The following is a 27,841-nucleotide window of genomic DNA, read 5'->3' as shown; positions in this document are numbered from 1 at the left end:
ATGGTATCCCCAAATGCTAAATAAAATGTTTACAGTTTTAAAAATCCTCCACATAATATAAGGGCTATTTTATTCTTGATATTGAAAGTTTTTAGATTATGAAACCCTATTATCATGATCCTGATTAAATAAATTTTGTTTTTTTCCCTTTAAAAAAAAAACCAATTCCTAGTTCCTCTCAGACTGTGTTTTTTCTAGGAAGAGAGAATGCAATAGAAAACAGATGGTGACGGAGACTCTGAGAGGTCACTTAGATCTCACTTGTAATCCTCAAGTCTGTTATGCCCTTAGTTTTTATGAATATTGTTACAAAAGATACACTATGAAGCCACTGAGTACTACAAAATGTTCATTAGTGGAAGCTAAATTTAAGATAAATTTTTTTGATAGAAGAAAATATTTTATATTTTATCTGTTGATTTCTTTCCACTGTTTTGGATAGGTTGCAGATTATATTCCTCAACTAGCCAAGTTCAGCCCTGATTTGTGGGGTGTATCCGTTTGTACAGTAGATGGACAGAGGTAAGTTTATTTCCAATTCGTCAAAACCAGCTCTAAAACTTAAATTTGCTCACTGCATACATTATTCACAGTTGTAGTCTTTTTATTTGAATGTTTATTGTTTAAGGAACTACAGTTACAGATTTGCTTAGGAAAAGTAGATTTGGCAAAATATGAAATTACTCACTAATGAACTGACCACTAATAGAATTAGTTCACCTTTCTTCACTTAACATTGGTTACCCATACTGTCATCATTTTTGTTCCTCTTGCTGCTTATATGATTAGCATGGTAGTTAAGACAATATAATGTAATATATAGTCTTTTGCCCATCAGTCATTTGCAAAAGATACAGGATTTCATGAAGCCTATGAAATTTGATTTTCAGGATGTAATCACACTGCAGGTATAACCACTGACATCTAAGGATCCAGCAGAATTTTAAAAAGGATAAAAATATGAGGGTACCTCAGAGAGAATATTTTGATTTTAAAAGTCAGTCAAGAGAGACCCTTGGAAAAATGAACAAAGTTCTGAAATATTTTTTAAAGAATGACCTTTTTATTATGCTGTAAGTCAGACATAAAGATTTATTATGTTGCAGTTTGGTCTTGTCAGTCAGAAAAATTATGCCAAAAAAAGAAAATTCTTATTTTTTACTCATTTGAAGACTTCAGCTCAGAAATAAAATCATTCTGGTTTTTTGTTTGCTTTTTACTAAGGCAATTATTTCTTTTTACATTAAAATATAACTTACATAAAATGAGATAAACAACTCCTTGGTGTATACAGCTTGATAAATTTATGTTAGATAATTTTATCCTAAATTTTGTTAAAACTACAAATCATAATATCCCAATTAAAGCTTTTATATGTCTCAAGTGCCTTCATTCTAATAATACTTTTATCAGAATGTATTAGAAAATAAATACTTTTATCTTTAATACTTTAATCTTTCTCAAGTATTTACAGTTTTTTTTAACAAATGTGATTTAGTTCATTCATACTTAATGATAAGGAATCCGAGGCCCAGAATTTGTATAAAACTGGCAGAGGTGAAACTAGCACCTAGGTCTCTACACTTCTAGTCCATTATTCTCTCTGTTATGACAGACTTTTATCCTCATCTGGGCCTGTGAAATGAATAATTAAACACTCATGTGTTCTATTAAATATTGGGTTCCGTGAACAGACACGAATTCATGAGAAGGCATGGCTTATCCTATGGGATAAATTCCAGTAGGGAGTGGTATTCCTGTTTTCTTGTATTTATGGTTTATCATGTAGTAGAAATTTTTATATTTGGAGGAAATTATTATTAGCTAATTCTCATGCATGTCCTTTTTCTTCTTAAACATATTTTGTACATATAGATGATTCTTTTAGTTTAGCCTTCTTATCCAGAGAAATTTTGAGACAAGACTTTGGACTAGATCATAGGTATTTTTAGATCCAAAGGTAGTAAGACAGGCTTTTGTCAGGTAATAGAATGATTGCCAAGTTGAAGTTATAGGCTGAATTACAAGTTATTCATACATTTGATAAGAAAAATATTATACTCTTTTACTTAGAAGTGAGGTGTCCCTCTGATGTCTCCATTAACTTCTGATTGTCGAGGGGTAGTTATAGTGCCCAGTTTCACTATGAATACATTCCACTAGAATGAATGTGTGCCTGTATTGTGTTGGCTCATTGATTGGGGCACGTGGGATACTTTAGCAAATTAAACAGAGATTATTGCTCTTGGGGTCACTCACAATTTTTTTCATTTTCAAACCAGTTCTGTACTTCATCTGCATCCTAGCAGTTTGGTAACATAAAAGGCTTTCTTTTTGTTTTGTTGTTTATCTCCATGGTGATAATGATTGCCTTTGGTGCCAACTCTGTCAAGTTTGTAAAATTGGATGCTATTTGTTTTATGGGGCTAGAAATTATCAATAGATATGGTTCACAAGAAGAGGCATTTTTAGAGAGGGGCTCAGAGAACAACATTGAACAAACTGAGCCCCATTTAAAAACTAACCAGTTTCAGTTCAGTTCAGTCACTTAGTTGTGTCTGACTCTTTGCCACCCCATGAATTGCAGCACCCCAGGCCTCCCTGTCCATCACCAACTCCCAGAGTTCACTCCAACTCAGGTCCATCAAGTCGGTGATGCCATCCAGCCATTTCATCCTCTGTCATCCCCTTCTCCTCCTGCCCCCAATCCCTCCCAGCATCAGAGTCTTTTCCAGTGAGTCAACTCTTCGCATGAGTTGGCCAAAGTATTGGAGTTTCAGCTTTAGCATAAGTCCTTCCAAAGAACACCTAGGACTGATCTCCTTTAGGATGGACTGGTTGGATCTCCTTGCAGTCCAAGGGACTCTCAAGAGTCTCCAAGGGACTCTCAAGAGTCTTCTCCAACACCACAGCTCAAAAGCATCAATTCTTCGGTGCTTAGCTTTCTTCACAGTCCAACTCTCACATCCATACATGACCACTGGAAAAACCATAGCCTTGACTAGATGGACCTTTGTTGGCAAAATGTCTCTGCTTTTGAATATGCTGTCTAGGTTGGTCATAACTTTCTTTCTAAGGAGGAAGCATCTTTTAATTTCATGGCTGCAGTCACCATCTGCAGTGATTTTGGAGCCTCTCCCCCCAAAAAAGTCTGACACTGTTTCCACTGTTTCCCCATCTATTTCCTATGAAGTGATGGGACCAGGTGCTGTGATCTCAGTTTCCTGAATGTTGAGCTTTAAGTCAACGTTTTCATTCTCCTCTTTCACTTTCCTCTCAAGAGGCTTTTTAGTTCCTCTTCACTTTCTGCCATAAGGTTGGTGTCATCTGCATATCTGAGGTTATTGATATTTCTCCCTGCAATCTTGATTCCAGCTTGTGCTTCTTCCAGCCCAGCGTTTCTCATGATGTACTCTGCATATAAGTTAAATAAGCAGGGTGACAATATGCAGCCTTGACGTACTCCTTTTCCTATTTGGAACCAGTCTGTTGTTCCATGTCCAGTTATAACTGTTGCTTCCTGACCTGCATATAGGTTTCTCAAGAGGCAGGTCAGGTGGTCTGGTATTCCCATCTCTTTTAGAGTTTTCCACAGTTGATTGTGATCTACACAGTCAAAGGCTTTGGCATAGCCAATAAGGCAGAAATTGATGTTTTTCTGGAACTCTCTTGCATTTCTGATGATCCAGCAGATGTTGGCAATTTGATCTCTGGTTCTTCTGCCTTTTCTAAAGCCATCTTGAACATCTGGAAGTTCACGGTTCACGTATTGATGAAGCCTGGCTTGGAGAATTTTGAGCATTACTTTACTAGTGTGTGAGATGAGTGCAATTGTGCAGTATTTTGAGAATTCTTTGGCATTGCCTTTGTTTGGGATTGGAATGAAAACTGACCTTTTCCAGTCCTGTGGCCAGTGCTGAGTTTTCCAAATTTGCTGGCATAATGAGTGCAGCACTTTCACAGCATCATCTTTCAGGATTTGAAACAGCTCAACTGGAATTCCATCCCCTCCACTAGTTTTGTTGGAAATGATGCTTTCTAAGGCCCACTTGACTTCATATTCCTGAATGTCTGGCTCTAGGTGAGTGATCACACCATCGTGATTATCTGGGTCATGAAGATCTTTTTTATACAGTTCTGTGTATTCTTGCCACCTCTTCTTAATATCTTCTGCTTCTGTTAGGTTCATAACCATTTCTGTCCTTTACCGAGCCCATCTTTGCATGAAATGTTCCCTTGGTATCTCTAGTTTTCTTGAAGAGATCTCTAGTCTTTCCCATTCTGTTGTTTTCCTCTATTTCTTTGCGTTGGTCACTGAGGACGGCTTTATCTCTCCTTGCTATTCTTTGGAACTCTGCATTCAGATGCTTGTATCTTCCTTTTCTCCTTTGCTTTTCAGTTCTCTTCTTTTCACAGCTATTTGTAAGGCCTCCCCAGACAGCCATTTTGCTTTTTTGCATTTCTTTTCCATGGGGATGGTCTTGATCCCTGTCCCCTGTACAATGTCACGAACCTCCATCCATAGTTCATCAGGCACTCTTATCAGATCTAGTCCCTTAAATCTATTTCTCACTTCCATTATATGTCATAAGGGATTTGATTTAGGTCATCACCTGAATGGTCTAGTGGTTTTCCCTACTTTGTTCAATTTAAGTCTGAATTTGTCAATAAGGAGTTCATGATCTGAGCCACAGTCAGCTCCCGGTCTTGTTTTTGCTGACTGTATAGAGCTTCTCCATCTTTGGCTGCAAAGAAATTTAGCCTTGATTAAAGATGTGAGTAAAAAAAAATGGTGACTAATCTCTAAAAGCACTAGTTCATTTTTTATGTTAGAATCCAGACAGAAGTAAGGAGGGTCATACCCTCTTGTCCTCAGAGGCAGTTTTTCACATTACTTATTATATAATAATTTTGAGCCAGTCTCTTACTTGAGTACTTGTAAATGTTTGCATTTTTTAAATAAACATCTTTATTCTTAATTATTCTTTAATGTTCAAGTAAACTTGTAGTTGAATTATGGGAAAGCTGTTGTAAATTAGAATTAACATGTAAATAACAGCTGCAGTTATTATTACATTTTTTCCCAATTGATGTAAATTATTTTATAAATCTGATTTTAAATAAGGCATTCTGTTGGAGATACCAAAGTTCCATTTTGTCTTCAGTCCTGTGTGAAACCTTTGAAATATGCCATTGCTGTTAATGACCTTGGAACAGAATATGTGCATCGATATGTTGGGAAAGAGCCAAGTGGATTACGGTTCAACAAGCTGTTTTTAAATGAAGATGGTAAGAATTATATAAATTCCTTGGAAAAAGAAATCTCATTTTCCTGTGTAAATCGAAGTAGTTGGGTTTTTTGGGGAGAAGAAAAAAATTTGAAACATTCATACTTTTTTATTTGTCATGAAAATAGTTTGAAACCCATAGAGATAGTTTAATCACTTACTTTAAAAAATAGTTTTATTTAGGCATTTTTATACCACTGGAGGGTGAGGTAGAGAGTTTTAGGGCAGAAAGTAAGACTTTCACTATACAACTACCCATAGGGGAATATCTTACAAAATCTCAGTGTCCGGAATTTGTTGGTTAGCATTGAAACTAAATGATACTGGTTATAAAAAATACCCTTCTTGGTTATCAATATCAATGTTATCAATATTAGTTATCATTGAAGCTAAATGATGGGTACATGCACACTTGTATTCTTTTCTTTCTACTTTTGTATATTATATATGTTTGAAAACTTCCATAATAAAAAGCTTTCATGGTGGCCCTTGTAGAGATGATGTTTTTGCTTTTGCTCTTCCATAACATTTAGTATATGAAAGAAATATCTTGTTTTAAATAGTTGGATAACTAACAAGTCTAAATACTTTAGAGGAATCCAAAAAAAAAGAGGATGACAAAGGTAGATAGTACTTTGATCTGATAGAGATTTTAAATCTAAATACCAATATATAGATTGGTTTCTATTTTTTAGTCCTTTGGATATATGCTAGGTTCCGCATGTGCTGAGTTAAAATAGAATTGAAGACAAAAGTAAAGGAATTCAGTGATTGTGACTACTCTTGTAGTTTTTCTTTATGCTGGATGAAAAATGAGCATATGCCTTATACTCACTGTTTTATTAATTTTTCTGTTTGTTTTGAGGGCTGTTGCATTTTCTTTCTTATTTTACCATAATCTTTTTATTCTGTGGCTTCCCTTGTGGCTCAGCTGGTAAAGAATCCACCTGCAATTTTGGAGACCTGGGTTCAATCTCTGGGTTTGGAAGATCACCTGGAGAAGTTTCAAAAGTTTACCCACTCCAGTACTCTGGCTTAGAGAATCCCATGGACTGTATAGTCCATGGGGTCACAAAGAATTGGACACAACTGAGCTATTTTCCGGAGAAGGCAATGGCACCCCACTCCAGTACTCTTGCTCCTTGGGGTCGAGAAGAGTTGGACAGGACTGAGCAACTTCACTTTCACTTTTCACTTTCACGCACTGAAGAAGGAAATGGCAACCCACTCCAGTGTTCTTGCCTGGAGAATCCCAGGGACGGGGGAGCCTGGTGGGCTATGGGGTCACACAGAGTTGGACACGACTGAAGCGACTTAGCAGCAGCAGCAGCAGCAGTAGCAGAGCAGTTTTCACTTTCACTTTCAACCTTCTAGAGCCCTAGAGACTGAACCTGATAATGTCAAAAATGAAAGGACAGATACTTGAATATGTACAAATACATGTATAAACTAATTTAGCACAGCCTGATTTCTGTATTTTGCTTTCTGTCTGCATGTGGTTTCCCTTTCAGATGGATGTAATACTGGAGATTTTTTGGTTTTTGGCTTCCCTTTGGCTGTGTACTGGTTTTCTGTGACAGTAATCATTCTCATTTGGTGTGATCTCAAAGAAAGCAGACTTCTCTTAGCATAATTTGAAATAGGTGAAATCCTGATTGTACTACTTAGACAGTATTCCTGTACTAAGTTTTATTTTAACTTTTGTAACTTGCCATTCAGTTCAGTCGCTCAGTTGTGTCCAACTCTTTGTGACCCCATGAATCGCAGCACACCAGGCCTCCCTATCCATCATCAACTCCTGGAGTTCACTCAGACTCACGTCCATCGAATCGGTGATCCCATCCAGCCATCTCATCCTCTGTTGTCCCCTTTTCCTCCTATCCGCAATCCCTCCCAGCATCAGAGTCTTTTTCAATGAGTCAGCCCTTTGCGTCAGGTGGCCAAAGTATTGGAGGTTCAGCTTCAGCATCAGTTCTTCCAGTGAATACCCGGGACTGATCTCTTTTAGGATGGACTGGTTGGATCTCCTTGCTGTCCAAGGGACTCTCAAGAGTCTTCTCCAACACCACAGCTCAAAAGCATCAATTCTTCGGTGCTCAGCTTTCTTCACAGTCCAACTCTCACATCCATACATGACTACTGGAAAACTTGTCATTATCATAATCCAAAATGTTAAGCAGAGCTAGCTACTAAATCACATTGTTGATCTTATACTGAGGAGAACAATGTACTGTTAAGTTACCCAATTTTTTGTCATTATTGTTTTTTAATTAAATATTTTTAACAGTTTTATTGAAATAGAATTCACCTACCACATAATTTACTCATTCAAAATGTACTATTTAATGACTTTTAGTATATTGATAGAGTTGTATAGTCATGACAACAACCAATCGTGGGACGCTTATCACCCCAAATGATACCCTATGCTCATTAGTAGTCAATCTCTATTTCTCTTCTGTGCCTCGAAACTAGTAATCTACCTGCTGTCTCTATGGGTTTGCCTATTCTGTACTTTCTATGTACATGGAATCCTTATATTTGGTCTTTTATGACTGGCATATTTTACTTTTTTTAGCATATGTTTTTAAGGTGCTTTCATGTTGGGCGTATGTCAGTACTTCATTTTTAATTGCTGAATAATATTCCATTGTATGGATTATAACATTTTGTTTACCCATTCATCATTTGGCAGGATGTTTGAGCTGTGGGTTGTTTTTCAGTTTTTTTAACTATTACCAGTAATACTGCTGAGAATATTTGTGTACACATAAGTTTTTATTTTTCTTGGTTATATAGTGAGACTGGAATTCCTGGGTCATACAGAAATCTTCAGCAGTTGAGAATTTCCTTGTTTAGCTCTAGACTCATCTCACAGGAGATAACTTGCTTAAAATTCAAGGAGACAAATCATGTAGCAATAAGTTATGAACTCTGCTAGGTGTGTTAAGTTAGACAGGGTCTTGTTCCCAAAGAAGTAAGTTACTACCACAAACAGATAGATTAGGAATTATGTTTTCAAGTAAATGCTTCTAGTGCCCCTGTTTGGCATTTGTGCTATACTGTAAATGACAATATAATCAGCTGAGACTTTAAAATTCTCTTTGTTGGAAGAATTGGAAGAGGTAGGATTTGGGGTGAAGTTAAATTTTAAGTAATTTTTTAATTATACAAAATACTTCCTTATTGTCAGGAAATATAGAAAGCATGGACAAAACAACTTAAATACCCTGTAATCTTTTTATCCTATATGTATTACTTGTTTGTGTTTTCTTTTTCTGCATGTGTATGTGGAGAAGAAAATGGTAGCCCACTCCAGTATTCTTACCTGGAGGATCCCCATGGACAGAGGAGGCTAGTGGGCTGCAGTTCATGGGGTGGCAAAGAGTTGGAACATGACTGATTGACTGAGCATGTACATATATATACACATAAATAAGAAAGTAAAATACTTTCTAAAAGGAAAATTGGGTCCACACTAGATATGCTTTTTCCAAGGTGATTTTTAATAGTAGTACTATTTGATTGCTTAGTGACGTGCCGGAACATTTCATGTGTTTTATTTAATTCATTCAAGTACTATGATTTGCTGAGATATTGGTGCTGTTTAGAGATGGGAGAATTGAGGCACAGTGAAATTCAGTTACTTGCCCAGGATCAAATAGCTAGTAAATGGCATAGTTAGGAAATTTGAATGTGCTCTTATACCACTATTCACTGTCTTTCTGTGTCTGAATCTTTGTTTGCCTGTATAATTATAGTAGCTTCTGAGAAGTGTATTACTGGTTTGATGTGTAAAGACTTAATTGCATTCCTCTACTTTCTACCTCCCACCCCCAAAAAGAATTGTAATAGTGGCTTATATAAAGAAAACAGGTGTATGTTCATGGGAAGTAACTGCATCACAGAAAGTGGTATCAGGTACTTAACATAATTCTGTTGCTTTTATATTTTTCAGATAAACCACACAATCCTATGGTAAATGCTGGAGCAATTGTTGTGACTTCATTAATAAAGGTAAACTGTTGATGTTTTAATCTAGTAATATTTTTAAATACTAAGGCATAAATATGAACCTTATGTAGAACTGTGAAAAGTTTTCTTTTGGTGTTAATCTTATGGTATAAGGTTAGAATTTTTATTTATTTCAAAATAAATGATGTAATTTCAAGGGCAAAACTGAAAACAGATGACTCATTATAAATTCTGACACTTACTCTTGACCTGAAGATCTGGCAGAAATTCAAAAAGAAGTTTCTGTTGAACAGTAGTCACAGTTTTTCTTCTTAAAGTTTTAATATTTTTTTCTTTCTCTTTTTGGCTCTTCTAGAATGAACAGATGTAAACAGAATTAACAGCATGTTACTATTTGATGTTTGTCATCAGCATATGTAGGGACAAATGTTCTGGTACTTTGTGTTAAAAACAAAGTACATTTACCCTTGAATATTCTCAAGTCCTTGACTTTCATAAACTGTAATCACAATTTTCATTTGAACTTGTTTCATTTGTTTTACTTGAATCGTAGGCAAGATTTATTCCAATTATTAAGTTGTTTTATTTTTCCTACTCTTTGGTTTGTTTACACTGTATGTTTCCTTGTTAAGTGTCTAGTTTGCCTTAATAATTGGAAATACTAATGTTGTATTGAAATAAGTATTTGAAAATGGTTCTGTTTTGTGGTACTGCTTAGGTTTTTAATTTCTAATTATAAGTTTCATTTATATTCAATTATGTTTCATTTGTGTTTGCAACATTTATATACTTTCTTCAGTAAATCTGTGCATATCTATTCCATGGTTGAAGATAACATAGCTGTATGGCTTTGTAGATCCATTTCTGAGTATGAGATACCTTGGTTATTCAAGGAATGTTTGAATATAAGTTATACCCTTGGCCCAATTAATAAAATTTCATCTAGTTCATCATATGCTATAAATTTTCTTAACTCTCATGAATTTATTGTTAATCATGAGGGAAAGCCTTTAAAATAGAAGAGTAGTATCTTAAGAATGTATATGTTGTTATTTTGGAGCAAATGCTTCGTAAGTACTGGCCGCTTAATCCTTGTAACTCCAGTGACGTAGATATTATATAGCCAAGTATTATTTTTTAATATAAGTAATTTTAGGCTATAAAAATTTTCAGTTTGCCCATTATAACCTCTAGTTATTTGTTGCTGTTTAATATAAGAGAAGAGTTGTCAGTTTGAGATGAACAAAACTATGTTTATTAAAAAGTTATGAGTATATGATAGGCATAGTCATGCCTTCAGGTAGTTTACAGTACAATGTGAGGTATACACCAGTAAATGCACCCTTACAATGAAATACTACAGTGAGAGAAAAGTTTCATTAATAACTGTTCAGATTTGAACATGTAACTTAAATTAGAAGTAAGGAAAGTTATGATAATAAAAGGTATGCATTAGTGGTTGATGAGAAAACCACTAGAATGGTTCTAACCCTTTTTTGGGTCTTCCAGAAAAAATGTTCACATACCATGATTTTATATGAACCGTAGGGAGTTCACAGACCCTTTGAAGCTGACCCTGGATCTCAGTTTAAGAACTTTTACACTGGAGAGAGAGTAACATAGCACACCAATAGTATTTTCAAGAAAGGACATATGTAAATGATTAATAGCAGTCTTGCTTAACTGCATGCAGTTAAACATCTTTTGTTTAATGATTCATGGGCTTAATATACTACACTGAAATGCTGCATGTGAGAAATGCATGTCTGGTCATACCACATCGTTACTTTATAAGTTTCACTTACCATGTTCAGTCACATGCCATAAATTATATATTGAGCCACATTAATATAAGTACTGAGAAACAGTTCAAAAAACACACATACACAGCATAAGTGTGGTTGTATGTAACTGTGCATTTAACTGAGTCATCTTGTCTTTACAAATTTGATCAGAAATTTTAAATTTAGAAAAATTTACTGACAAAGTTGGAAATGAAGCTTTGGGATATGGTTCATATTTAAGGTCACTTTCTTTGAATTTTTTTGTTTTATTTTTAGATGGTGTTTCACAAGTTTTATGTTTTTTTTGTTTTTTTTTTTAATGAAGTTCATCTAAATCTTGGAGGGGTAAGCTTGACATACCTCTATGTAAAATTGTCCCAGAATATAATACTTTTCTTGGACTCTTTTTAAAAAAAGAAGTCAAAACTTTTACAAACACCTGTCTGTGATCTCTGCAGATTATATGATCACATAATATTTATGAATTGGTAGTTGAAGCTAAAGTAATAAAACCATAGCTGAAGGGGTTTTCAAGCTCAGCCCTCTTACTAAATAGGTAAAATGAGGAAATAGACTTGATAGGTTCTAACAGCAGTGGACTTGGCTTAAGCTAAATCTCCTGATTTTCTGTTTGCTGTTCATTCAAATTCACTCTGCCATTTTTAACGTAACTGTTTGCTGTTTTCTTGATGACATCTTCGTCTTTACCTGGCATAGTTAGATTGTCTAAAAAGTTTAGAAATATTATTTTCCTTATTTCACTTATACGAAAGATACCAGTTTATTGAATTAGAAGTCAGTCTCATTTTTAGTGAGTGTGTATAGTCATTCTTTGGACATTAGTCAGTGCTTGTTATCTGTAAGGAACTAGGCCTCTTATCAAGGAGCTTACACTTTGAGTACCTGAAGTGTGGCTCTTATACAGTGGCTACTCAATGTGAATTTTGTTTTTTAACTGATGACCTTAAGGTTATTCTTTCTTTCAAAATTCAAGACTTTATTATGGTGCTATTAAAATATTTTCTTCATGTTATCCCCGTGCCCCCAAACACATAAATTAGTAGAGTCTTTAGTAAGACTCTTTATTTCATAATTTTGTAGTATTGATATTTTTTCCTTGTAGGATTGGTGGTGATCCTCAGGAAATGGGGGAAGAGGCAGAGCAGATGTTCAAAAGGATTAGCAGATTGTGGAAAAAAGGAGGATTTGGACAGAAGGAACCTGTTGCATAAATTCTTAACTACTAAACTTGTAGGAAAACTCCAATATTTAAAATTTTAAACAAAGCTATATAGGTAAATACCTTCATAAAAGAAAATGTCATTTTTGTACTTAAAATGCACATAATTTAAAAAACCATGAAGGTGCTAACCTCTTTCTCTCTGTGGTAGCTGCTAAACTTAAAGGAATACTTTTTGATGCAGTTTGTTATATTTGATGATGATGATAATGTGGTTGTTTAACTTAAAGGAAACAGTAAAAATAAATTTGAAAGCACAGTTGTTCTGGATGAAACAGCAGTATCCTTACATTATTTTTTAATCTCAGTTTCAGTTTGAAAGTTAAGATCTTGTAATAATTTGAAGGCTGGGTGGGAAAATTAGGGCAATGTATTAAAATTATCGCACTTCTGCTTTTTTATTTTAAAGGTAAAGAGTAAATTGCATTGTCTTATATGTTTGTACCTCAGTTCTACTGGTAGTTTCTGGTTTTTGTCATTTGAATAACTTGATTTCTCTTTTTTTTTTTTTAGTCCAAAGTATTTTTGAGTTTAAAATTTTGGAGGTTTTTTCCTGTCTTTTTTTTAAAAAAATTAATCATGCTCCATAAAAAAGCAAGGCAAATTTAGTTAGTATGTATGGAATGTTCGATTTAGTCATGTTGACCATCACTTGTTACACGGCAGGCAATTTGTGACTCTGGGGTGCAATGGACGATGCCTTGAACTTGATAACATTAATAAGAAAGGATTGTAATCAACGTATATTTATTTCATGTTTATATCAGTAGATACGCTTGGGGTTGGTAAATGGTGTCAATATAATTCACTTTTCTGTTACTTTATTTTTAGGGTTAATCCATGGAAGTACTAGATTTAGAACAGTATTTTTTACATGTAATCTATATTAATCCTCCACCTATTATTTAACTTTAAAGCATTTTCTTTGGCTAGATTAAGCTAAATGTTTTATAAAATCATTTTTAGTTACCTCTTTTTGCCTTTTTCTTCTATGTCTTTTTTCCTTTTCAATTTAATTTTCAGTTGGCTTCTATACCTCCATACTTCATGAATGAATCAAGTGATTTACAAAATTGTGATTAATGTGTTGACTTTAAATGAGTAATATTAAATTTATTGGCACATGTCCCTGTTTTTAGTGATATTTCACCTGTATTGTGATGTATAGTACATGATTCAGTTAATGAGTATATTGCAAAAACAGGTTATAAAACTACTCCAATATATTTATATTAGTTCTTTTAATAGCCAGTGTTAAAACTCTTTATCAAATTTTAATGGCCAGTGTTAAAACTTCTTTATTAAATCTTTATTCATAAAAGTTTTCCTCAATGGAATGTAAATTCTTTTAACTTGATAGATACATTTATCAAAAAAATTTCTGATCTCAGGGTCTGATTACTAACCTTTTCAAACCATATGGCTTGCTTTTTCAAAGTCTTGGGGTAAATGGATTAGATGTTTCGGTAAATACATTTTGTCCAACGTATCTTTTTTATGTTTTCCTACTGTATATAATATAAAGATATTTATCTAATAATGCTTGTACAGTGACGTAACACTGAAATAAACATGTCCCTGGGCATGGGAATATTTTTCCAAGATATAAAGGGGCATTAATACTGAAACTATCAGTTTCCAAGTCTGTTTCCTTTTGTGCCTTTTCTTAAAATTAATCTGTCTTTGGTCCAGTTTTCCCCACATTTTCCAAAAGAAAGGCATACTTTTCAGGTCCCCAATTTTACTGTGGTATACTGCCTCAGATTGTAAAAGCTTCTTGGTCACCATCAGAAGAGAACATTTTGAAAGACTGTAGTTATGGTATTGCTGATGTGAATTACTGTAAGCACTATAATGACTGGGAACAAATCTTATATACCAGGTTGTTTCCAGTGTTTGGTTTCAGCAAAAGGGAAGAGGATCTGATCAAGTTGTTAGTTAATAAGAACATTAGGTGTAATTTTTGAAGATATATTTTACTGTGTGACCTTTGTGTGTAATGAGATAAATGTGCAAAGGATTGAATGACATTGTTAAAAGCTTTCTGATTTCCATTTACTCATCTGTTGTCAGCAAGATTTCTCAACTTTTATATCTATAAAAATTCAAAATAAGAAAATTAAACTTTTTATTCTAACAATTAAAATTTTCACTCTTAAATGAACTAATTAAAAATCAGTTACTATTTAAAAAATATTCTAAAGGAACAGTTTCGTAATTATTGTGGGGAATTATTAACAAATAAACATTTTTCCTTTAACTTTATATGAAAAATTTCAAACATAACACAAAATAAACAATAGTATAACCAGCTGCCATACACCCATTCCTGGCTTTAAGTTTCATAACATTTGTTCCTTCACCCTACTATATCCCGCTACTGGAGAAATGATTTTTTTTAAACAGTTTGTTTTGCTTTGGCGGGATGGTACAGGGGTAGGATTTACTCTAGGTTATTTGGTATGTGTATGTGTGTTTTTTTCTAACAACTGTGCAAATAAACTTTATGCTGTAAAATCTTCAAAATTAAAATGACATAATGATTACTAGATTCCATATATCCCTGGGGTACATGAAACCTTTACAAGAGATGACAGGGGCAAATACATTTTATCAACTTAAGTGCTATTTCTAGGTAAATAATAAAAAGAAACATTAATCAAGTACTTTTATGATTAAATGGGGAAGTTTTGAGTAGAGATTTCTTGAGTCAACACAATCATTTAGATATTTTGCCTGTTTACATAATCTGCCAAAACATTTCAGATAGTTTACTAAAATGTTATATGATGATAGACATTGACAAATATCAGTTGCTTCTTAAAAATACCAGTTGTTTCTGAAAAATAGCATAGAAGTAAAACCTAATTGTACATTAGTTTAGTAAGCTGCAAAGTAGATCAAGAAGGTGACTATAGTCAAGAGTTGAGACAGTGTTTGTTTTTTTTAAAAATTAAACTTGACAGCTAAACAAAGAGTACAGTTTAGGTCAAAGAATGATAGTTCAATATAATTTGTTTATTTTACATTGATTAATTGTATAACCAGTAATTATCCATGTGACATCCCAATGCAAATGCTGACAATTTTTTCCAAAAGAGTTGTTTTTTGTGCTTTTTCAAAGGTTGAAAAGGTTTTTGTGGTTTAAATGTTGTTACATATTTTACAGCATTAGGATCTATGGAATATTTTGACAACTGCAACAGTTCAATGAAGTTGGTAATTTCTTCTTTTAATTATTTTTCATTGAACAGCTTTGGAGTTACATTTCTACATTTTGATTTCTGGTGTATTATAAAGAAATAAAACTTATAATATGTCAAAGGACACTTTAGAGGAAATACATAGATAGTGATTACAGTATGGCTGTAACTATATTAGCCTTAACTTGTTTAAGCTTTGTTAATTCCTGATTTTGAAGAAATAGTGTGGTGGTCTTTCCAGCTACTGATTTGTATATGTGATTGCACATTCTTTCTCAAATAAGTTGATTTGTTAAGTTTTCAGATTATCAGCCACATCCTAATCCACTTGTACAGTGGAGAATGAACCTGGCTTTATTCAATTAAATAATACTCTGGTACTTCCCCCCATCCCCTTGTAATAAAAGTTTAAATTGTATTGTTTTGGGTTTTTTGATGGCAAAGTTAAAATTTTCCAGTTTTCAAATTTAGTTGTTAAATTACTTCATTTTAAACTTGTTTTAAAAATTAGAGATGTATTGTTTCTTTTGGGTGCATATCACCAATTAATACGTTTGATTTCAGATCTACAACTTACTGCTTTGTAAACTTCGCCGAGGTAAAACGAAACCATTTGGCTACTTGAACTGATCTACATTACATAGATTTTTCCTATTGACATTTGCAGTAGCAGCTAACTTGTCAGAAATAGAAGTGATGAAACAATACATCCTCCATTCTCTGAATTGGCATAATGCTAAATACAAATTTAGCTAATTTTTTTAGACTGTGAAATAGATTTTTTTTAGTTCAAGTATTGCTATAATAAGTGAGATATTAAAGGTAGAATCTCTCTACATTAGTAAAGTGTATCCAGAATATATACATATACTAGCATTGTAAAAGATTAGTTTTGCAACATAACTTATTTTCTAACTCTAATACTGGCTTAAGGTTTAAGAAATACAAGTATTTCTACTTATATTTTGGAAATATAAGTAGGTTGTTCTTAATTGAAAACCATAATATATATATGCTTAATTCTTTGCTAAGGGTGAAACTTTATTTTAAGTCTTTTTAAAATGTGAAATCAAATAATAACATACATTCTAGCAGATTATGGTATTATGAAAGATAAGGGGATTTGAGGGACTTGTATTTAAAATTCTGTAACTTTGGGTTGGGAAGTTATACTTAAAATAAAGCATTCCCTTTGTAATTCAGATCCATTCTCAACATGCAGGTATTAATGTAGGGACATGTAAAAAAAAGTTTATATAAATATTAAATTACCTTATGAGTATTACCTAGATTTAAAAGTACTAATGCACAGAATATTAATTATAAAGATAGCAGTTTGGAATTTTAATATAATATTCACTTAAAGCTTAACTGTGATGGAGTCTATAATAACATTTATGTCTCATTTCTTTGCAGCAAGGAGTGAATAATGCTGAAAAATTTGACTATGTAAGTATAATATAGAACTCAGTTTTCATGCTACATTCTCTGTTTTGTTTTTTGATTACTAATAGTTTCTCATTTTGGTTTATAGGTAATGCAGTTTTTGAATAAGATGGCTGGTAATGAATATGTTGGATTCAGTAATGCAACGTGAGTCTTGTTTTTGATTTAGGCTTTTGTGATAGGTTAGATCTCATGAAATTTTTAAAATCTAGGCTACAGAACTTATTTTAAATACTCTTTTCTGACTTAATGTATATATACTTCAGTGTGTTCCCTGGTAGCTCAGATGGTAAAGAATCCTCCTGCCAATGCAGGAGACATAAGAGATGCGGGTTCAATCCCTGGGTTGGGAAAATCCCCTGGAGGAGGGCATGGCAACCCATTATTCTTGCCTGGAGAGTCCCATGGACAGAGGAGCCTGGTGGGCTACAGTCCATAGGGTTGCAAAGAGTCGGACATGGCTGAAGGAGCTTAGCACGCATACACACACACACACACACATCAGTGAACAAATACTTAGAATTTGGTCATTAGAAATGTGTGATTTCTAAATCACCTGAGGGAGAACACTTAAAATACCTTTAACTACTTTTTTATAAACTTCTTGTGAGAAAGCATATAATTAGAAGAGACCCTTAATTTATGTCAACTGACTGGCACTTTCTCTATTTTTTCTTTGCCTGTAATGCTTATCTTCCCTCTTGTAATCTGTCTGTGCCTGGCTAACTTGATTTTTGCCCCAACATTTTATTTTGAAATTTAGAAATCTATAGAAAAGTTGAAACAACAAATAATGAAAATCTGGACATCTTTCACTTATATTTTTGGATCCATATTTTGTCTCATTTGCTTTTTTCTCAACCTGTTTCTCTCGTTAGATGGACAATTCAAAACAAGTGTGCATCTCTTCACACACATACATGTACATGTATATAAATATACATATATGTGAGGTAGTTTTTTGTCTTTTTAAAATGGAACAGTCCTCCTAACCTAGACCCTTGCTTTTTAAAATTTTATTAAATGGCTTTTTTTTTTTTTGTCTTCTCAATGGAACATAAATTAACTTTTTCTGTGAAGGAGGACTAGATAGTAAATATTTTGTATTTGTGGGCCATATGGTCTCTGTTGCAACTACTCAGCTCTACTGTTTTAGTAGGAAAGCAAGCAATAAACATTGTGAGGATTTGTTTCCAAAAACTTCATTTGTAAAAGCATGGACCAGATCTGGCCCATTGGCATTCCCCATTTTGAATTGAATAGGATTGTTTCCTAGTGATTAGACAAGGCTTAAACATTTTGGCATGAAAACTAAACTAGATGTTGCTTTGTATTTCATGTTGTCTGTCTTACCAACTTTTATTCATCAGCTGAGTGTCTTTCCCAGGAAGTTTTTTTTATTAATCTCATCTCACCTTTCTTCTGTGCTCTCATATAACTGTATTTTATTGAACTTATTCTACGATTCTGTCTCTTTTTGTCTCATCATTGCCATTAGACTTTGACCTCCTTAATTCCTGGATAGAGTATCTTCCAAAGCATTTCTGTATTCCTGTTATCTAGTGGATAGTAAGTACCTGATACAATGTTTGATGAACAGAACTATGTGTTAGGCACTGTGATCATTCCTGAAAATAGCTAGTCGCCAAGTATGGCAAGTTGACAGGTTCATTTCCAAGAACTTTGTCATATCCAGCATTGTTTTTCTGACCATGGAAATATTCAGATATGCAGTTAGAAGGAGCTGTCCACCCCTGATCAGTAATAAGAATGTCACATATAGTTGCTCTTTAAGTAGCAGCCTTCTGAACTCTTCGAGGTTGAGCTTTCAAATGTACCACAGACAAATGTGGTACTTCCCAAACTGCTGTTTTCTCTAGGGATCCCCATGTCAGTTGATATTGCCATCCTTTCTGTAGACTGTGCTAGAAATCTAGGATTTGTACCAAACTTTACCCTGTTTTTCCTCTTCCCATTTGGCTGGAAGATTGCCCAAGTGCTCTTATATTTGATCGTACCTCTCCTTCCATTCCTATCATCACTGCCTAGTTGAGAACTCCTGTAGCTCTCATTAACAGTAGTCTCCTAATAAAATCATTCATCCTTTCTTTTTCTCCTTTACCAAACTGATGGCAGAATTATCCTTCTAAAATGTAGACCTGATAAGGTAACTTGAAAGCGTTCAAGCTTTCATTTTGTAGGTAATCGGGAGCCATTGCACTTTTTAGTATTTATCAATCTGGATATTAAAAGACGCTTACCCCTTGGAAGGAAAGTTATGACCAACCTAGACAGCATATTCAAAAGCAGAGACATTACTTTGCCAACAAAGGTCTGTCTAGTCAAGGCTGTGGTTTTTCCAGTGGTCATGTATGGATGTGAGAGTTGGACTATAAAGAAAGCTGAATGCCAAAGAATTGGTGCTTTTGAACTGTGGTGTTGGAGAAGACTCTTGAGAGTTCCTTGGACTGCAAGGAGATCTAACCAGTCCATCCTAAAGGAGATCAGTCCTGGGTGTTCATTAGAAGGACTGATGTTGAAGCTGAAACTCCAATACTTTGGCCACCTCATGCGAAGAGCTGACTCATTTAAAAAACCCTGATGCTGGGAAAGATTGAGGGCAGGAGGAAAAGGGGATGACAGAGGATGAGATGGTTGGATGGCATCACCGACTCAATGGACATGGGTTTGGGTGGACTCCAGGAGTTGATGATGGACAGGGAGGCCTGGCATGCTGCAATTCATGGGATCGCAAAGAGTCAGACACGACTGAGCGACTGAACTGAACTGAATCTTGATAATTTGGGTTTAGTCTCCTTTGTTGGTTTGGTATTTTTCCACTCTTTTCCATGAAACTTTCCCAGACACATCAGAATATTTGCATCCTTCAGTGAAGTCCTGTCTTTTATAACTTTGTTCATACTGTATTATTTGCCACTGCCCAGACTCCCCAGAAATTTGTTAATCCAACAAATGCTGTTAGGCCCAACTCATGTGTCTCTCTTAGTTAAATTTCCACAGATTCCCTCAGTTGAAATTGACTACTGTTCTTTTAGGGGAGCCAGAAGATACTAATAGTAAATTTTAATAATTGAATATTTGGTAATTTAAAAATTAACTTAAGTCACAAAATATGAAGACTAGAAAGGGCCTAGTTCATTTCAGTTCTTTTACAACTGCGAAAATTAATGCAGAAAGAATTATTACTTAAATGACATGCCCAAGGCCACATAGCTGCCCTGTTGACAGAACTGGGACTAGAACCCAGCAGCCTTGACTCTTTCTAAGGGTCGGTGTTTTTTATACTGCACTTTGCTATATAGATTAACCTACAGAACAATCATGCTTTTACAGAGGGTATGTATATAAATAGAGCAAATGTGTTTTTTTTTTCTTCTAGGTTTCAGTCTGAAAGAGAAAGTGGAGATCGAAATTTTGCAATAGGATATTACTTAAAGGAAAAAAAGGTTTTTGAATTTTGCTTCTTTTTCAGATTATTCTTTCATTTAATAAAATAAGAGATGTATACTAAAAACAATAGCTTTTAAATAACTGCCTATAACTAACATGCAGAAGGTTTTGCAAAACACTCTTGAATTAATACTATCAAAGTATTAATATTATTCAAGCAGGTTATATTTGGTACCATTCAAATATTTGCCTAATTATATTAATGCAGATTTTGCGTAAGGATTGGTTTATTTTTCAAAAGTATAACCCTTGACTGTTGTCGGTTATACTTGATTTTTAAATTTTAAGTGTCTGGTCCAGTAATTTGGTTCATGAATAATGAATCAATTTATTATTGTCAGTTAAACTAGTATCTTGAAATATATATGTGATATTATTTTGATTTATTCTTCATTATTTTGTTTGCACTCTTTTATAGATTGTGTCCTATTTTGTTCTCAATTAGAATGAAATGTGTGTATATTTTAAGTTTAATCTCCATGTATCTTGTTTGTGTGCATTTTTTTCCTGTGTGCCTGTGCTTTCAATTGCCCATTTATTTTTTCAGTGTTTCCCAGAAGGCACAGACATGGTTGGTATATTGGACTTCTATTTCCAGGTAACTTACTTTAACTGTATGAACTATGTATATAAGTGGATATGTATATATCCACTATGTATATATGTATATAATGTGTCACATTTTGCAGAATAGAGATGTCTCTGAAATCTTGGCTCTAGGCCGAGAGAAAGTCATTTCTTATTAACTTTAGAAAAAAAGTCCTTGTTAAATGCAATCTTATGCCTGTAATATCTCAGAATGTAACAGGGAAATGTTTTTTTCTATAAAAACATTACATTTAAGGAGTATGAAAACTAATGTACAGCTCCAGCAGTTGCATCTTTTTATTATAAACTTGAGCACTGTTTTCTTAGTTTTAAATTTTTCTTTGAAAGAGTTACTTATTTCTTTATCAAAAAGTTCACATTCAGCATTCTAAAGTGACATATTCTCTGTTTAGTTCATTTCTACAGTGTCACATAGTGGATTTTCTAATAAGTTAAAGTAGCTTTCCATATTCATGGGGGAGAGGACTGTTTACGTATCTTCCGTGGTACAGAATTGAAGTTAAGATAGTCTTCCTTAGAAGAAGGAATCCTTTACCTCCTGTCATGTTTTCAGTTCATTCTTACAGATTTAATACCATTGGTGCTTCTATACTTGATCTTAGCCAAGAAGTGATCCATTGGTGCTTCTAATGAGTTTGTAGTGTACTTAGTAGCTACATAGTAACTAATTATTGTTAATTTCTGTGTCACCTAACATTTTCCTGGCTTTATTTTTAAGCTTCTTTAATTTAAACCTTTTAGTAATCTTAAAGAAAAGTAAGGAAAAGAAAAGTAAGGAAAGTTGATAATGAAGTTGATATTGATAGAAATCCAAGTCTCAGCTTGTCACCTGCCCAGTGTGAAGAACTATGACTTGGGAATCCAGACTGTCAACAGAAAATCAAAATCTAACCTGGCCACTTTTTAGCCATGTGACTTAGTTTCAGCTGCTGAACCTTGGTTTCATTATCTGTGGCATAAGCTTGATCTAATTTCCTGCATTACATGGATGAGTTCATAAGATGTATATGAAGTTTCTTTGAGGCTATAACATGTTATATTAAGTTCAGTGTCATATTTATCCAGTGGCCCTTATTTTTTCCCTAGCCTGTATGGATTTCTTCCATATGTTAAAGTTTCTTTTCCTTTATTACACATATTTGACTGTTATAGCTTAGGTACTAGTAATCTACTGTGATATTTCATACTTCAGGGCACAAATCAGGAGACAGCCATGGAAAATATAATTGCTCTTTTGGAGAAGGACTGCATCTAACTGAACATCTGTCAGGGTACCAGGAGAGTACTTTTAAATTGGGTTTTGTTGAATTGCAAGTATCACCTTATGACAAACAAAATTTCCATTAATACTAATTATAAATTAGGAATTGGTCATTTGAGTTCAAATATTTTTTTCTTTTAGAAAGCTTATTATTAAATCAACTTTATGATAAGTTTGCTGTGTGGGTCTGTGTTATAGGTAGATTCAGTAGTTCTGGAGAAATAGAGAAGGGGTTTTAATATAATGAGGCAAAAGTAAAAACCAGTCAAAAAGTGGCCCCTAATCAATTCTGATTCATTGCAGTTAATTAGTTTCCCTTATTGCTATTTCCAAACCCTTTTGTGCCTCTGACAGATCTTGAATTAGGAGTAGGAATATTGTAAGCTGAGAGCTCAGTCTTTTCTTCTTCCTATCTTCTCTTTCTCTTCCACTTTTGCCTCAGTTTTGGTTGCTGTTAATGAAATTAAAGCAGCATTTATTTATTGTTTTAGTTTTATGGGTAAATTTGGATTTGGTGTGGTAAACTATTTCCATTATTTTGATTATATTGGAATGCAAAATACAGTGTGCTTGGACTTTGCTTTTTTTAATTCATTATACCATATCCAGAAATCATAGTCAATATCAAACAGCTATTTGAAAGTTAATAAACAGTGTGAAAGCAACAAATTTGGTTTAGGCACACGGAGCATTCAGGCTAGAACTTAGATTTTTTCCCCTGTAGTCCTTTGTGTGTTGCCATGTGAGAATACTGAGCTTTATTATAGGCAAGATGTCAGACATTTTTTTCCTTAGAGTAGGAATTTTTCATGTAGATGCTAACTATCATAATACTGATGTATGTTGCTTTATTTTAAAAATAGGTCATCCCTCTTTTTTGCCCTGTTGAGTTAAAAATAATTATGTTTATATATCCTACAGAAAGCATCAATATTTAAACAAGCTTGAATATCACATATGAGACAGTTTACAGTTCTTAGTGCTAAAGGTCTGGCTCTTCCTATCCTAGCTCTGCCATTGAAAGACTGAATAACTGGTGAATTAGGAGAAACGTTAAAGGGGCTGGAACATTGTTCAAATTTAAATCTTTGTGTAATGACATCAGATTATCCCTTTGGAAAAAAGATTTCAGATCTCTATGAAATACTAGATAAAATAGATTGTCAACTGTACCAAAATAATGTGAGTCTAAATTTTTAGCATTTAATTTTTTCTTTCTTTTAGCTATGCTCCATTGAAGTAACTTGTGAGTCAGCTAGTGTGATGGCAGCAACACTGGCTAATGGTGGCTTCTGCCCAATCACTGGTGAACGAGTACTGAGTCCTGAAGCAGTTCGAAATACACTCAGTTTGATGCATTCCTGTGGCATGTATGATTTCTCAGGGCAGTTTGCTTTCCATGTAAGTAATTGTTTGATCTTAATTTCTCTGGCAGGAAACTAGTCTAGACTAGCTTCTTTTTAAGATGTAGTTTGAACTTTGCCTCTAGACCTGTCCATTAATTTTTGAGAGAGAGGCTTGTTCTCAAGGTTAATTTGTTGCAGAATTAGTAAAAAATAGAGTTAAGCAGTCTATGTTCTTAAGAACCAGAGGTTTAATCTATAGGTACTTTTCATTTTTATTTTAAGGCATTTCACTGTAGAAGCTTAGTACAGACTTTACTTTTAGTTACTAATATTTAATATTGTGGTGATTAGGTACCTCAGGAATTCTTTAAGTTCAGAAAGAGTGCATGCATAACTGTGGTGTTTGGCATCTTTGTTTACAACCATAGGTGTTTTAAAGGATTTAAAGTGTATTCAAGTTAAAACTTAAAAATATATTCCTTTGAGCTCTGTTGTGCATTTGCCACTTGTGAAATGTTAGAGACTTCTCTTGTTTCATTCTGTATCAAGTTGTAATGCCCTAAAATTTTATTTTGAAAATGTTAAGCATAGAAAAATTGGTGCATTATCATATGATACCACTTTTGTATAGAATCTTAAAAGATACAAGTGAAATTGTATACAGAATAGAGAAATAGCCACACAGACACAGGACCTATGTACTGTATAGTACAGAGAACTATACTCAGTATTTTATAATAACCTATAAGGAAAAAGAATCAGAAATATATACACACAGACACACACAGTAAGTCCCCTACATATGAACAAGTTCTGTTCCAAGAGCAAATTTGTGAGTGCAAGAGAGATAGCATAGGTACCCAAGTAACACATTTGGCTATATAGTACTGTACTATAATAGGTTTATAATATTTCTCATACAAATAATACATAAAAAGAAAGTAAAACATTTTTACTCTTACAGTACAATACTTTAAAGTGTAATAGTACAGTACAACGGCTAGCATACAGGGGCTGGTGTAGAGTGAACAGGCAAGAAGAGTTACTGATTGGAGGAGGTGGGAAATGGTTGAGCTGAAGGATCATTGGCAGTAGGAGATAGAGGGCAAACTAGAATTTCACTCACGTTTGACGTTGATGACACTGGTTCTGGCTCCTTGCTGGAATCAAATGCACATTCACATCTTTGAAAGCTTGCAACTTGAAAGTTTGTATGTAAGGGCCTTACTATATGTATATCTTAAATAATTTGTTGTATACCTGAAACTAACACAACATTATAAATTAACTATTCTTTAATAAAAAATAAGTATACCTGGCACTCAACTTCAGTAATTATCAATACATGAGCAGTCTTATTTCATCTTTATTACACCTACTTCCCCTACTCTTTTCATAGTTAAGTATGTAATTCTGAATGATAAGGACTCTAAAAAATCCACAGCAACATTATTACCTATAAAAACCTAAAAAGGATTTTAACCTTTAATATTATGAAAATATTTAGTCAATAATAGAAAAGAATATGAGAAAGAATATGTATATTTATAATTGAATCACTTTGCTGTACAGCAGAAAATAACATTGTAAATCAACTGTACTAAAAGTTTAGTCAGTGTTCAGATTATCTGGATGATCTTAAAAATCATTCCATTGTTTATTTCACTTGAATACAAATAAGGGCTATCCATGCATTGTGATTGTTATATCTCTATTATTTTTTTTAAAATCTATACCCTCCCCCTTAACCTGCCTCTGTTTTCTTATTTTTAAATGAAAAAAAAACTGGATCATTTTTCATGTAGTTTGTCAGAGTATTAATTTTGCTTACTACATCTCTTCCATTGTCCCTGGTATTTGCTATAAATTAGTAGGTTCCATTCAGGTAATTATTTTGTTTTGCTACTTTTGTGCAAGGTTACTTCTAGTAAGAGGTCCGAATTGTTAATAAACCATTAGTAAAACACTGTCCTGATGACAGTAATTTTGTCTTGTATCATATTTGGTGTCAAATTTTACATGATGTAAACTTAAATGTTTTGAAGAGGATTAATTTGAATTAGTACCGTCTCATCTCTATTCTTTAGAATTTCTCTGCCAGTATACCACAGAGAGTCATCTTGGAAGAGATAATTTCTCATTGTTTTAGTCATGAAGTATTTTTTGAAAATAAATTATACTTAAAAGCAGTACAAGTTTACTGTAGAACAATTAGAAAATATAGCCCAAAAGAGTAAAAATGTGAATGTGTCCACAAGTTAAATTCCTTAGAGTATATCTTTAAAATTTTTTTTCCATAATTAAATATATCCCAAGTGTTTTGTAACTGTCTTTTCATTTACTATATTACAAACGTATTGGTAGATATTAGGTTGGTACAAATGTAGTTGTGGTTTTGGACCCTGAATTTTAAATCGTTATAATTAGGCTCAAACACATCTTTATTAATGAAAGTAGGAACCATTACAATCAACACATTTTTGCCAATGAAAAATAAATTTATTCCTGTAGTGTAAAAATCCATGCGTTGGGATTTGGTGAACATTTGGAGAGCATTTTCTGCTTCCTGCTGGTTGTGGAAGTGTTTTCCCTGCAAAAAGTTAATGAGATGCTTGAAGGAGTAGTAGTCTATTGGTGAGGGTCAGGTGAATATGGCGGATGAGGCGAGATTTTGTAACCCATTTCGTTCAAATTTGAAGCCTTGGTTGTACAACATCAGGCATTGTCATGGAAGAGAATTGGGCCCTTTCTGTTGACCAGTGCTGGCTGCAGGCATTGCAGTTTTCAGTGCTTCTCATCCATTTACTGAGCATACTTCTCAGTTATATTGATTTCACCAGGGTTCGCACGAGACCACCAAACAGTGACCATGACCTTTTTGTGGTGCAAGGTTGGCTTTGGGAAGTGTTTTGGAGCTTCTTCTCAATCCAACCACTGAGCTGTTGTCGCAGGTTGTTATATACAATCCATTTTTCGTTTCGTGTCAAAATCCGATCAATAAATGATTCACTGTTGTTGGGTAGAATGAGAAGATGACACTTTAAAACAGCGATTTTTTTGATTTTTGATCAGTTCATGAGGCACCGACTTAAGAAACTTTTTTCACCTTTCCAGTTTGCTTCAAATGCCAAATTCCATAGAATGGTCAACGTTGAGTTCTTGGGCAACTTCTCGTGTAGCTATGAGGATCAGCTTTGATGATTGCTCTCAGTTCAATTCAGTCACTTAGTTGTGCCCAACTCTTTGTGACCCCATGGACTGCAGCATGCCATGCCTTCCTGTCCATCATGGACTCCCGGAGTTTACCCAAATTCATGTCCATTGAGTTGGTAATGCCATCCAACCATCTCATCCTCTGTTGTCCCCTTCTGTTCCCGCCTTCAGTCTTTCCCAGCATCAGGGTCAATTAAATGAGTCAGCTCATTGCATCAGGTGGCCGAAGTATTGGAGTTTCAGCTTCAACATAGTCCTTCCAGTGAACGCTCAGGACTGATTTCCTTTAGGATGGACTAGTTAGATCTCCATGCAGTCCAAGGGACTCTCTAAAGAGTCTTTTCCAAAACACAGTTCAAAAGCATCAATTCTTCGACACTCAGCTTTCTTTATAGTCCAACTGTCACATCCATAATGACTACCGGAAAAACCATAGCTTTGACCAACAGATCTTTGTTGGCAAAGTAATGTCTCTGCTTTTTAATATGCTGTCTAGTTTGCTCATAACTTTTCTTCCAGGGAGTAAGCATCTTTTAATTTCATTGCTGCAGTCACCACCTGCAGTGATTTCGGAGCCCCCAAAAATAAACACTGTTTCCACTGTTTTCCCATCTATTTGCCATGAAGTGATGGGACCGGATGTCATGAACTTCGTTTTCTGAATGTTGAGCTTTAAGCCAACTTTTTCACTGTCCTTTCACTTTCATCAAGAGGCTCTTTAGTTCTTCACTTTCTGCCATAAAGGTAGTGTCATCTGCATATCTGAGGTTATTGATATTTCTCCTGGCAATCTTGATTCCAGCTTATGCTTCATCCAACCCAGCGTTTCTCGTGATGTACTCTACATAGAAGTTAAATAAGCAGGGTGACGATATACAGCCTTTACGTACTCCTTTTCCTGTTTAGAATTGACAGAGAGATTTAAGAGACTATATCTGATAGAGTGCCTGATGAACTATGAATGGAGGTTCTTGATATTGTACAGGAGACAGGGATCAAGACAAT

The 27,841-nt window shown here is 34.2% G+C and overlaps 1 protein-coding gene across 4 annotated transcripts in view; it reads left to right on the top strand.

Annotated features, from left to right (window-relative positions):
- Nucleotides 1–27,841, top strand: part of GLS (glutaminase) — an 89,162-nt gene that overhangs the window by 22,996 nt on the left and 38,325 nt on the right. For 3 of the 4 annotated variants that reach the window (XM_040228911.1, XM_040228912.1, XM_040228913.1), the window contains exons 5-12: nt 443–522; nt 5,126–5,289; nt 9,247–9,305; nt 16,907–16,939; nt 17,025–17,083; nt 20,337–20,403; nt 20,955–21,005; nt 23,502–23,678. In XM_040228911.1, coding sequence (XP_040084845.1) covers nt 443–522; nt 5,126–5,289; nt 9,247–9,305; nt 16,907–16,939; nt 17,025–17,083; nt 20,337–20,403; nt 20,955–21,005; nt 23,502–23,678 — 690 coding nt within the window. Of the gene's footprint in view, nt 1–442; nt 523–5,125; nt 5,290–9,246; nt 9,306–12,182; nt 15,507–16,906; nt 16,940–17,024; nt 17,084–20,336; nt 20,404–20,954; nt 21,006–23,501; nt 23,679–27,841 lie in introns of those variants that run through there. The other variant, XM_040228914.1, reaches the window with a different exon arrangement.

Source organism: Oryx dammah, unplaced genomic scaffold (genome assembly GCF_014754425.2).
Source record: "Oryx dammah isolate SB20612 unplaced genomic scaffold, SCBI_Odam_1.1 HiC_scaffold_27, whole genome shotgun sequence".
Lineage (NCBI taxonomy): Eukaryota > Metazoa > Chordata > Mammalia > Artiodactyla > Bovidae > Oryx > Oryx dammah.
The sequence above is the reverse complement of the archived record's forward strand: the minus strand, read 5'-3'. Positions and strand labels throughout refer to the sequence as shown.